This window comes from Oncorhynchus tshawytscha, linkage group LG18 (assembly GCF_018296145.1).
Source record: "Oncorhynchus tshawytscha isolate Ot180627B linkage group LG18, Otsh_v2.0, whole genome shotgun sequence".
Lineage (NCBI taxonomy): Eukaryota > Metazoa > Chordata > Actinopteri > Salmoniformes > Salmonidae > Oncorhynchus > Oncorhynchus tshawytscha.
The window spans coordinates 42,493,088-42,506,380 of NC_056446.1; the positions used below are offsets into that span (position 1 = coordinate 42,493,088).

Here is a 13,293-nt window from a genome sequence, read left to right on the forward strand (position 1 = left end):
TAATGCTTCGTTCAGATGATATCAGTACAGTATACATATGAGATAAGTATGTAAACCAAGTGGCATAGTTAAAGTGGCTAGTGATACATGTATTACATAAGGATGCAGTCGATGATATAGGTACAGTATAACGTATGCATATGAGATGAACAATGTAGGGTAAGTAACATTATATAAGGTAGCATTGTTTAAAGTGGCTAGTGATATATTTACATCATTTCCCATCAATTCCCCATGATTAAAAGTGGCTGGAGTAGGTCAGTGTCATTGACAGTGTGTTGACATTTGTACTCAATGTTAGTGGTGGCTGTTTAACAGTCTGATGGCCTTGAGATAGAAGCTGTTTTTCAGTCTCTCGGTCCCAGCTTTGATGCACCTGTGCCCTGGCCTCGCCTTCTGGATGGCAGCGGGGTGAACAGGCAGTGGCTCAGGTGGTTGTTGTCCTTGATGATCTTTATGGCCTTCCTGTGACATCGGGTGGTGTAGGGGTCCTGGAGGGCAGGTAGTTTGCCCCGGTGATGCGTTGTGCAGACCTCACTACCCTCTGGAGGCCTTACGGTTGAGGCGGAGCAGTTGCCGTACCAGGCGGTGATACAGCCCGCCAGGATGCTCTCGATTGTGCATCTGTAGAAGTTTGTGAGACCTTTTGGTGACAAGCCGAATTTCTTCAGCCTCCTGAGGTTGAAGAGGCGCTGCTGCGCCTTCCTCACGATGCTGTCTGTGTGAGTGGACCAATTCCAGTTTGTCTGTGATGTATGCCGAGGAACTTAAAACTTGCTACCCTCTCCACTACTGTTCCATCGATGTGGAATGGGGGTGTTTCCCCCAAGCCTACCACTGTTGTGTCGTCCTCCAAACTTGATGATTGAGTTGGAGGCGTGCGTGGCCCACGCAGTCGTGGGTGAACAGGGAGTACAGGAGAGGCTCAGAACGCACCCTTGCAGGGCCCAGTGTTGAGGATCAGCGGGGGGTGGAGATGTTGTTGCCTACCCTCAACACCTGGGGGCAGCCCGTCAGGAAGTCAGTACCCAGTTGCACAGGGCGGGGTCGGGGCCAGGGTCTCGAGCTTGATGGCGAGCTTGGAGGGTACTGCTAATGGTGTTGAATGCCGAGCTGTAGTCGATGAACAGCATTCTCACATAGGTATTCCTCTTGTCCAGATGGAGTTAGGGCAGTGTGCAGTGTGGTTGAGATTGCATCGTCTGTGGACCTATTTGGGCGGTAAGCAAATTGGAGTGGGTCTAGGATGTCAGGTAGGGTGGAGGTGATATGGTCCTTGACTAGTCTCTCAAAGCACTTCATGATGACGGAAGTGAGTGCTACGCAGGCGGTAGTCGTTTAGCTCAGTTACCTTAGCTTTCTTGGGAACAGGAACAATGGTGGCCCTCTTGAAGCATGTGGGAACAGCAGACTGGGATAAGGATTGATTGAATATGTCTGTAAACACACCCAGCCAGCTGGTCTGCGCATGCTCTGAGGGCGGCTGGGGATGCCGTCTGGGCCTGCAGCCTTGCGAGGTTAACACGTTTAAATGTTTTACTCACCTCGGCTGCAGTGAAGGAGAGTCCCGCAGGTTTTGGTTGCAGGCCGTGTCAGTGGCACTGTATTGTCCTCAAAGCGGGCAAAAAAGTTATTTAGTCTATAGACATAGACTACAATATAGACTACACTATGGACTATAGACTACACTTTAGACTATAGACTACACTATAGACTATATACTACACTATAGACATAGACTACACTATAGACCACACAATAGACATAGACTAGACTATAGACTACACTATAGACTACACTATGGACTATAGACTACACTTTAGACTATAGACTACACTGCAGACCATAGACTACACTATAGACTAGACTATAGATTGTACTATAGACTACACTATAGACTATACTAGAGACTAGACTATAGACTACAGAAAAACTATAGACTAGACCAGACTATAGACTACAATATAGACTAGACACTAGACTATGGGCTGCACTATAGACTACAGAAAAACTATAGACTAGACCAGAGACTATAGACTAGACTATAGATTGTACTATAGACTATACTAGAGACTACAGAAAAACTATAGACTAGACCAGAGACTATAGACTAGACTACACTATAGACTATACTATACTATAGACTATAGACTATAGACGACACTATAGACTATATACTACACTATACACTACAGACTCCTGTGTGGACAGTGACAGGGCACAGTGAGGTCAGACGGACTCCGATCATCATCATCATCACGTCGGTAATAATGAAAGCGAAGCAGTGATTCAGTATTCCTCATATCTAAATAACTTCAGGAATACTGTCATGTCAAACAGTCTGTTTATTGTTGCCCAGCACATTACAGTTTAAAAACAAACAAAGACGCTTGGACAAAACAACATTCCTGTAGTATAATCTTCAATAATAAGGTTATATAAAAAACATTTAAAGAAGTGTTAAATTAAAAACGATTCTGGGTCAATAAAACGTGTCCCCCGGATCATGCTCGTAAAACATGAACACAAAGCTCTACCGACAGACCACCACAGACTCCCAAAATACTTCTTCAGGCAATCACGGAAGTACCAAAAGAATGTACATTGTCAGCCTACAGCTGAAACGAACTGTTGCTGAAAGAGAGAAACCCACAGGTATCCCTAAAGACGAACGCCAGGAGACCAAGGGTGCATCTACTTAGGCTGTTGTGGCTTCCTCTCTCCTAGTCTCCTCTCCTAGTCTTAATCTGAACTGATCTGAGAACACAGACTTAAGTGAAAACAAAATGGCTTTACTTAGCTTGCACCTGTCCAGCTTTTTCACGTCAGTGAAGATGGAGGAGAGGAGAGATGTCTTGACTATTTAGATGCCCTAAAACATCCGTCCTAATCCTGGCTGACTTCACACCACCACAAGCTGTGCAGGACTGATTAGAACAGAGTGGATAAGACCAGGCACTAAATCAGACTGGGGGACTAAATCAGACTGGGGGACTAAATCAGACTGGGGGGGACTAAATCAGACTGGGGGGGACTAAATCAGACTGGGGGGACTAAATCAGACTAGAACAGAGTGGGGGACTAAATCAGACTGGGGGGGACTAAATCAGACTGGGGGCACTAAATCAGACTGGGGGGACTAAATCAGACTGGGGGGGGACTAAATCAGACTGGGGGACTAAATCAGACTGGGGGACTAAATCAGACTGGGGGACTAAATCAGACTGGGGGGACTAAATCAGACTGGGGGGACTAAATCAGACTGGGGGAACTAAATCAGACTGGGGGGACTAAATCAGACTGGGGGAACTAAATCAGACTGGGGGACTAAATCAGACTGGGGACTAAATCAGACTGGGGGGACTAAATCAGACTGAAATGGGCCGTGGCCCCAACCTACCACAGCGTAGGGATTGTATCGGAGCAGACTGAGGGGTTCTGAGTCTAGTTGGTATTACAGAAGAAGAGGATATATCTACAATAAATATCATTAAAATCCTCCACTATACAAAGCTGAGGTTATTTCACATAAAAAGTATAAATAACAACGTATTCCTATATTAATAGTAGAATGTAACCGTGCCTAAGGTTCAGCGTCTCATGGAAGAGGGGTGTCTCCTAAGGTTCAGCGTCTCATGGAAGAGGGGTGTCTCCTAAGGTTCAGCGTCTCATGGAAGAGGGGTGTCTCCTAAGGTTCAGCGTCTCATGGAAGAGGGGTGTCTCCTAAGGTTCAGCGTCTCATGGAAGAGGGGTGTCTCCTAAGGTTCAGCGTCTCATGGAAGAGGGGTGTCTCCTAAGGTTCAGCGTCTCATGGAAGAGGGTGTCTCCTAAGGTTCAGCGTCTCATGGAAGAGGGGTGTCTCCTAAGGTTCAGCGTCTCATGGAAGAGGGGTGTCTCCTAAGGTTCAGCGTCTCATGGAAGAGGGGTGTCTCCTAAGGTTCAGCGTCTCATGGAAGAGGGGTGTCTCCTAAGGTTCAGCGTCTCATGGAAGGGGTGTCTCCTAAGGTTCAGCGTCTCATGGAAGAGGGGTCTCTCCGAAGGTTATATTCTGTCACACAGATGATGCCTCTATATGTTTGACATCACATGACCTATGACCCCTGTACCGAGGTGAGTGAACCAGGCATTTAAAATGTCATTTCAGAGTTCTGACAGTGTTGTACTTGTGCTTGCCACATACTGTAAAGCAGCGATGTTAGGTTGTTACGTCACTAACTCTCAACAGGAAGTGACATCATTGACTATCAACATGAAATTACAATTAACTGTCAACAGGAAATGGCTGCGGAGAAACCAGCGGACGTTGTGTGACGTGACCAGCTCAAGACCGTCAATCATATAGGTTTTTGTAGTCCATTCAACAGGAACAACTACATTACCCATCAGGCCTAGCTTCAGTGAGGACAGTCCTAGAGCAGAGGGTGAATGGCTTTTTACCCTTCAGAAATGTAGTGTGTTCTGGAAACCTCCTAAACTCCCTACTCCTTCTGTTTCTGCAGATCTGAAGAGACTGGATAGGTATACATCAGCAACATGGTGATGGCTTCAATAGCCTCCCTATGGACATAGAGAAACTACTGCCATATTGCTTATACCTATTCAGTCCCTGTAGATCTGTAGATGTTGCAGGGGATAGGATAGTGGGGATTCAGACTGAAGACCAGTGGTGTATTCATTAGTCACTGTTGCAAAACGTTTTGACAATGGAAGACGGTTTGCAACGAAAAATGAGAGTTTCTATTGGACACATTCAGATAAGTCCCTCCCGTTTGGTTTGCTTCTGTTTGGTTCTAGTGAATACACCCCAGAGAGATTCCCCCTGTAGATGACCTGACGAGAACCATAACAGGATGTCATAGTATTACAGTATTGCAAAGAAACATCATAATGTCACATCAAAGAAACATCATAATGGTTTTATAAAAAATATCACATTGGTTACATGACTTGCCAAGTTAAATAAAGGTTAAAGGCTATAAAGTATTGTGTTTTATCCTAAGTTATGTCAATAAATCCAGCTCCCAATAAATCCAGCTCCTAAGCTATGTTAATAAATCCAGCTCCCTAAACTGTCAATAAATCCAGCTCCCTAAGCTATGTCAATAAATCCAGCTCCCAATAAATCCAGCTCCCAATAAATCTAGCTCCCCAAACTATGTTAATAAATCCAGCTCCCTAAACTGTCAATAAATCCAGCTCCTAAACTGTCAATAAATCCAGCTCCCTAAGCTATGTCAATAAATCCAGCTCCTAAACTATGTCAATAAATCCAGCTCCTAAGTTATGTCAATAAATCCAGCTCCTAAGCTATGTCAATAAATCCAGCTCCTAAGTTATGTCAATAAATCCAGCTCCTAAGCTATGTCAATAAATCCAGCTCCCTAAACTGTCAATAAATCCATCTTCCTAAACTATGTCAATAAATCAAGATCCCTAAGCTACGTCAATAAATCCAGCTCCTGAAGCTATGTCAATAAATCCAGCTCCCTAAACTATGTCAATAAATCCAGCTCCTAAGCTATGTCAATAAATCCAGCTCGCAATAAATCCAGCTCCCTAAGCTATGTCAATAAATCCAGCTCCCTATACTGTCAATAAGTCCAGCACCCTAAGCTAAGTCAATAAATCCAGCTCCTAAGCTATGTCAATAAATCCAGCTCCTAAGCTATGTCAATAAATCCATCTCCTAAACTATGTCAATAAATCCAGCTCCATAAGCACGTCAATAAATCCAGCTCCCTAAGCTATGTCAATAAATCCAGCTCCCTAAACTGTTAATAAATCCAGCTCCCCAAACTATGTCAATAATTCCAGCTCCCAATAAATCAGGCTCCCAAACTATGTCAATAATTCCAGCTCCCAATAAATCTAGCTCCCCAAACTATGTCAATAAATCCAGCTCCCTAAACTATGTCAATAAATCCAGCTCCCTAAGCTACGTCAATTAATCCAGCTCCTAAGCTATGTCAATAAATCCAGCTCCCAATAAATCCAGCTCCTAAGCTATGTTAATAAATCCAGCTCCCTAAACTGTCAATAAATCCAGCTCCCTAAACTGTCAATAAATCCAGCTCCTAAGCTATGTCAATAAATCCAGCTCCTAAACTATGTCAATAAATCCAGCTCCCTAAGTTATGTCAATAAATCCAGCTCCCTAAGCTACGTCAATAAATCCAGCTCCCTAAACTATGTCAATAAATCCAGCTCCCTAAGCTATGTCAATAAATCCAGCTCCCTAAGCTATGTCAATAAATCCAGCTCCTAAGTTATGTCAATAAATCAAGCTCCTAAACTATGTCAATAAATCCAGCTCCCTAAACTGTCAATAAATCCATCTCCCTAAACTATGTCAATAAATCAAGCTCCCTAAGCTACGTCAATAAATCCAGCTCCCGAAGCTATGTCAATAAATCCATCTCCTAAACTATGTCAATAAATCCAGCTCCCTAAACTGTCAATAAATCCATCTCCTAAACTATGCCAATAAATCCATCTCCCTAAACTGTCAATAAATCCATCTCCTAATCTATGTCAATAAATCAAGCTCCCTAAACTATGTCAATAAATCCAGCTCCTAAACTGTCAATACATCAAGCTCCTAAGCTATGTCAATAAATCCATCTCCCTAAGCTATGTCAATAAATCCAGCTCCTAAACTATCTCAATAAATCCAGCTCCTAAACTATGTCAATAAATCCAGCTCCCTAAGTTACATCAAGAAATCAAGCACCCTAAGATACGTCAATAAATCCAGCTCCTGAAGCTATGTCAATAAATCCAGCTCCTAAACTATGTCAATAAATCCAGCTCGCAATAAATCCAGCTCCTAAGCTATGTCAATAAATCCAGCTCCCTATACTGTCAATAAGTCCAGCTCCTAAGCTACGTCAATAAATCCAGCTCCTAAGCTATGTCAATAAATCCAGCTCCCTAAACTGTTAATAAATCCAGCTCCCCAAACTATGTCAATAATTCCAGCTCCCAATAATCAGGCTCCCCAAACTATGTCAATAATTCCAGCTCCCAATAAATCTAGCTCCACAAACTATGTCAATAAATCCAGCTCCTAAACTATGTCAATAAATCCAGCTCCCAATAAATCCAGCTCCTAAGCTATGTTAATAAATCCAGCTCCCTAAACGGTCAATAAATCCAGCTCCCTAAGCTATGTCAATAAATCCAGCTCCCAATAAATCCAGCTCCCTAAGCTATGTTAATAAATCCAGCTCCCTAAACTGTCAATAAATCCAGCTCCCTAAACTGTCAATAAATCCAGCTCCTAAGCTATGTCAATAAATCCAGCTCCCTAAACTATGTCAATAAATCCAGCTCCCTAAGTTATGTCAATAAATCCAGCTCCCTAAGCTACGTCAATAAATCCAGCTCCTAAACTATGTCAATAAATCCAGCTCCCTAAGCTATGTCAATAAATCCAGCTCCTAAGCTATGTCAATAAATCCAGCTCCCTAAGTTATGTCAATAAATCAAGCTCCTAAACTATGTCAATAAATCCAGCTCCTAAACTGTCAATAAATCCATCTCCTAAACTATGTCAATAAATCAAGCTCCCTAAGCTACGTCAATAAATCCAGCTCCCGAAGCTATGTCAATAAATCCATCTCCCTAAACTATGTCAATAAATCCAGCTCCTAAACTGTCAATAAATCCATCTCCCTAAACTATGCCAATAAATCCATCTCCCTAAACTGTCAATAAATCCATCTCCCTAATCTATGTCAATAAATCAAGCTCCCTAAACTATGTCAATAAATCCAGCTCCCTAAACTGTCAATAAATCAAGCTCCTAAGCTATGTCAATAAATCCATCTCCTAAGCTATGTCAATAAATCCAGCTCCCTAAACTATCTCAATAAATCCAGCTCCCTAAACTATGTCAATAAATCCAGCTCCCTAAGTTACATCAAGAAATCAAGCTCCCTAAGATACGTCAATAAATCCAGCTCCTGAAGCTATGTCAATAAATCCAGCTCCTAAACTATGTCAATAAATCCAGCTCGCAATAAATCCAGCTCCTAAGCTATGTCAATAAATCCAGCTCCCTATACTGTCAATAAGTCCAGCTCCTAAGCTACGTCAATAAATCCAGCTCCTAAGCTATGTCAATAAATCCAGCTCCTAAACTGTTAATAAATCCAGCTCCCCAAACTATGTCAATAATTCCAGCTCCCAATAATCAGGCTCCCCAAACTATGTCAATAATTCCAGCTCCCAATAAATCTAGCTCCACAAACTATGTCAATAAATCCAGCTCCCTAAACTATGTCAATAAATCCAGCTCCCAATAAATCCAGCTCCCTAAGCTATGTTAATAAATCCAGCTCCTAAACGGTCAATAAATCCAGCTCCTAAGCTATGTCAATAAATCCAGCTCCCAATAAATCCAGCTCCTAAGCTATGTTAATAAATCCAGCTCCCTAAACTGTCAATAAATCCAGCTCCCTAAACTGTCAATAAATCCAGCTCCCTAAGCTATGTCAATAAATCCAGCTCCCTAAACTATGTCAATAAATCCAGCTCCCAATAAATCTAGCTCCCTAAGCTATGTCAATAAATCCAGCTCCCTAAGCTATGTCAATAAATCCTAATTCAAACAATTGGGGATGTAGCTAAGTAATATTGTAAATATACTGAACAGAAATACTGTAAATATACTAAACAAACATACTGTAAATATACTGAACAAACATATTGTAAATATACTGAACAAAAATATAAACACAACAAATTAAAACTTTTCAGTCAATTTAAATAAATACATTAGCCCCTAATTTTGGAATACAGATATGTAGCTGATGGTCGTAGATACCTTTAAAAAAGGTAGGGACGTGGCTCAGATCCAGTCAGTATCTGGTCTGATTACCATTTGCCTCATGCAGCACGACACATCACCTTGGCATAGAGTTGATCAGGCTGTTGATTGTCTCCTGTGGAATGTTGTCCCGCTCCTCTTCAATGGCTGTGTGAAGTTGCTGGATATTGGAGGGAACTGGAACATGCTGTCATATACGTCGATCCAGAGCATCCCAAACATGCTCAATGGGTGACATGTCTGGTGAGTATGCAGGCCATGGAAGAACTGGGACATTTTCAGCTTCCAGGAATTGTGTACAGATCCTTGCAACATGGGGCCATACATTACCATGCTGAAACATGAGGTGATGGAGGAGGATGAATGGTACGACAATGGGCCTCAGGATCTCGTCACGGTATCTCTGTGTACTTAAATTGCCACCGATAAAATGTAAATTGTGTTGGTTGTCCGTAGCTTATTCCTGCCCCATACCATAACCCCACTGCCGCCATGGGGCACTCTGTTCACAACGTTGACATCAGCAAACAGCTCGCCATACAAGCTCTCTGACATCTGCCACGGTACAGTTGAAACCAGGATTCATCCTTGGAGAGCACACTTCTCCAGCGTGCCAGTGGCCATCGAAGGTGAGCATTTGCCCACTGAAGTCGGTTACGACGCCGAACTGCAGTCAGGTCAAGACCCTGGTGAGGACATATGAGCACATAGATGAGCTTCCCTGAGAAGGTTTCTGATAGTTTGTGCAGAAATTCTTCGGTTGTGCAAACCCACAGTTTCATCAGCTGTCCGAGTGGCTGGTCTCAGATGATCCCTCAGGTGAAGAAGCCGGATGTGGAAGTCCTGGGCTGGCGTGGTTACACGTGTCTACGTTTGTGAGGCCGGTTGGACGTACAGTCAAATTCTCTAAAACTGCATTGAAGACGGCTTATGGTAGAGAAATGCACATTCAATTATCTGCCACAGCTCTGGTGGACATTCCTGCAGTCAGCTTGCCAATTGCACGCTCCCTCAAAACTTGAGACATCTGTGGCATTGTGTTGTGTGACAAAACTGCACATTTTAGAGTGGCCTTTTATTGTCCCCAGCACAAGGTACACAGGTGTAATGATCATGTTGTTTAATCAGTTTCTTGATATGCCACATCTGTCACGTGGCTGAATTATATTTTGAAATGTAACATTTTTTCTTTCTTTTTATTTATATATTTGTTCTCCCTAATTGGTAGTTACAGTCTTGTCCCATCGCTGCAACTCCCCTACGGACTTAGGAGGCGAAGTTCGAGAGCCATGCGTCCTCCGAAATACCTGCCAAGCCGCACTGCTTCTTGCTCAACCCGGAAGCACCAACGTGTCGGAGGAAACACTGTCCAACTGGTGACTGAAGTCAGTTTGCAGGCGGCCGGCCCGCAACATGGAGTAGCTAGAGCTAGAGCCCGATGGGCCAAGGAAATCCCAGCCGGCCAAACCCTCCCTAACCCGGACGACGCTGGGCCAAACCCTCCCCTAACCCGGACGATGCTGGGCCAATTGTGCACCGCCTGTGACACAGCCTGGGATCGAACCCGGGGCTGTAGTTAGACTGCGACCACTTGGGAGGCCCTCGTATGGAACAGCTCATGAAACATGGAACCAACTCTTTACATGTTGCGGTGATTTTTTTGTTCAGTATATATCCAAAAGAAAAACCATTTTAAAACCCCTCTGGATATATTAAAAGTGTGTAGTTAGTTAATGGCTGCTGGGGTACAGTGGGGGATGGGAGGAGAGAGAGGGGAAATGGATATCAAGTGTTGAGTTGTGTTGTATTGTGGTTGTCATGTGCTGCAGGGGCGGACTGGGACCAGAAATCGGCCCAGAAATGTCTAACACACCAGCCCATTTTGTTCCTTGAGGCTCCCCCATTATTAGCCAGATAATGCACATTTTGCACAAAAAAAACCCCTAAGTTAGACATGCCCACTAGGCTAAAAAAGGACCAGCCCATGTGGCATTTGCCCAAAATGCCAGATGGCCAGTCAGCCCCTGATGTGATGGTATGTAGTGGTTATGTGTTGTGATTGGGTTGCATTGTGTTATGTAGTTATGTAGTGGTTATGTAGGGGTTATGTAGGGGTGATGTAGGGGTTATGTGTTGTGATTGGGTTGCATTGTGTTATGTATGTTATGTAGTTATGTAGTGGTTATGATTGGGTTGCATTGTGTTATGTAGTTATGTAGTGGTTATGTAGGGGTTATGTAGTGGTTATGTGTTGTGATTGGGTTGCATTGTGTTAGGTTGTTATGTAGTGGTTATGTAGGGGTTATGTAGTGGTTATGTAGTGGTTATGTGTTGTGATTGGGTTGCATTGTGTTAGGTAGTTATGTAGTGGTTATGTAGTGGTTATGTGTTGTGATTGGGTTGCATTGTGTTATGTAGTTATGTAGGGGTTATGTAGTGGTTATGTAGGGGTTATGTGTTGTGATTGGGTTGTGATGTTGTATTATGGCTGTTCAGTTGTGTAATACTGAGTATTGTTATCATATTCAGTCATTTCTGTGGAGTAGAGCAGGGGCTTCCCAAACTCGGGCCTGGGACCCAGGCTGCACCTTTAGGTTTTAGAATTACACAGCTGATTTTAAATAATCAAAGCTTGAGGATGAGTTAGTTATTTAAATCAGCTGTGTAGTGCTCGGGCAAGGATAGGGTTATACATCTTGAAGAAGTTGTTTTTGGACTGTATCAACAATGGACTGTATCAACAATGGACTAATGAAACAAACACCAACATATTTTTTTGCGGGGTGGAGTTATCCTTTAAGGGATAATAATGGGGTGTGTCACTGAGCTATTGGACGGTCCGTGTAGTTGAGTTGCAGGAGAGATTCGATGCGGTTGAGATGAGTTTGAATTGTCTATACTTGTCCAAATCTGGTTATGGTTGAGTTGCGGTTGGTTGACATCCATTATAGACCCTTCTTGGTGGGAGCAGTGAGTTTCCTCATTCCTCTTATCCTCCCTAACAACTCACTGACAAAGACCTGCAGAGAAAAAGAGACAGAGAGAGAGAGAGAGACAGACAGAGAGAGAGACAGAGAGAGAGACAGAAAGACAGACAGAGAGAGAGACAGAGAGAGAGACAGAGAGAGAGAGACAGAGAGAGAGACAGAGAGAGAGACAGAAAGACAGACAGAGAGAGACAGACAGACGGACAGACAGACAGACAGACAGACAGACAGACGGATGGACGGACGGACGGACGGACGGACGGACCACGGACGGACGGACGGACGGACAAAGAGAGGTAGAGAGACAGAGAGAGACAGAAAGACAGACAGAGAGAGAGAGACAGAGAGAGAGACAGAAAGACAGACAGAGAGAGAGACAGAGAGAGAGACAGAAAGACCGACAGAGAGAGAGAGACGGACGGACGGACAAAGAGAGGTAGAGCGACAGACAGACAGACAGAGAGAGAGACAGACAGAAAAGAGAGAGAGAGACAGAGAGACAGACAGAGAGAGACAGACAGACGGACAGACAGACGGACGGACGGACGGACGGACGGACGGACGGACGGACGGACGGACGGACGGACGGACAAAGAGAGGTAGAGAGACAGAGAGAGAGACAGAAAGACAGACAGAGAGAGAGAGACAGAGAGAGAGACAGAAAGACAGACAGAGAGAGAGACAGAGAGAGAGACAGAAAGACCGACAGAGAGAGAGAGACGGACGGACGGACAAAGAGAGGTAGAGCGACAGACAGACAGACAGAGAGAGAGACAGACAGAAAAAGAGAGAGAGACAGAGAGAGACAGAGAGACAGACAGAGAGAGAGAGACAGAGAGAGAGAGAGAGACAGACAGAAAGGTAGAGAGACAGACAGAGGGGAGAGAGAGAAAGTTAGAGAGACAGACAGAGAGCGGTAGAGGGAGAGAGAGAGAGAGAGATTAATTAGGTCAGTCTTTGTATCCTCTATTGAGGATGATTTACTCTGACAGCCTCTCTTCTAATTGGTTCACCACTACAGAGTCACTGTCTACTGTACATCTCTCTAACAGGTGAAGTCCCTGTCTACTGTACATCTCTCTCTCACCACTACAGAGTCACTGTCTACTGTACATCTCTCTCTCACCACTACAGAGTCCCTGTCTACTGACATCTCTCTCTCACCACTACAGAGTCACTGTCTACTGTACATCTCTCTAACAGGTGAAGTCCCTGATATACATCTCTCTCTAACAGGTGAAGTCCCTGATATACATCTCTCTAACAGGTGAAGTCCCTGATATACATCTCTCTCTAACAGGTGAAGTCCCTGATATACATCTCTCTAACAGGTGAAGTCCCTGATATACATCTCTCTAACAGGTGAAGTCCCTGATATACATCTCTCTAACAGGTGAAGTCCCTGATATACATCTCTCTAACAGGTGAAGTCCCTGATATACATCTCTCTAACAGGTGAAGTCCCTGATATACATC

General features: G+C 43.7%; 1 protein-coding gene across 1 annotated transcript in view; it reads right to left on the bottom strand.

Moving 5' to 3' along the window:
- Nucleotides 1-11,550: 11,550 nt before the first annotated feature.
- LOC121839939 (protein phosphatase 1 regulatory subunit 14C-like) overlaps nt 11,551-13,293 on the bottom strand; it is a 38,859-nt gene continuing 37,116 nt past the window's right edge. Inside the window, exon 4 of the mRNA XM_042300524.1 lies at nt 11,551-11,850. Coding sequence (XP_042156458.1) covers nt 11,776-11,850 — 75 coding nt within the window. The 3' untranslated portion in view covers nt 11,551-11,775. The remainder of the gene's footprint in view (nt 11,851-13,293) is intronic.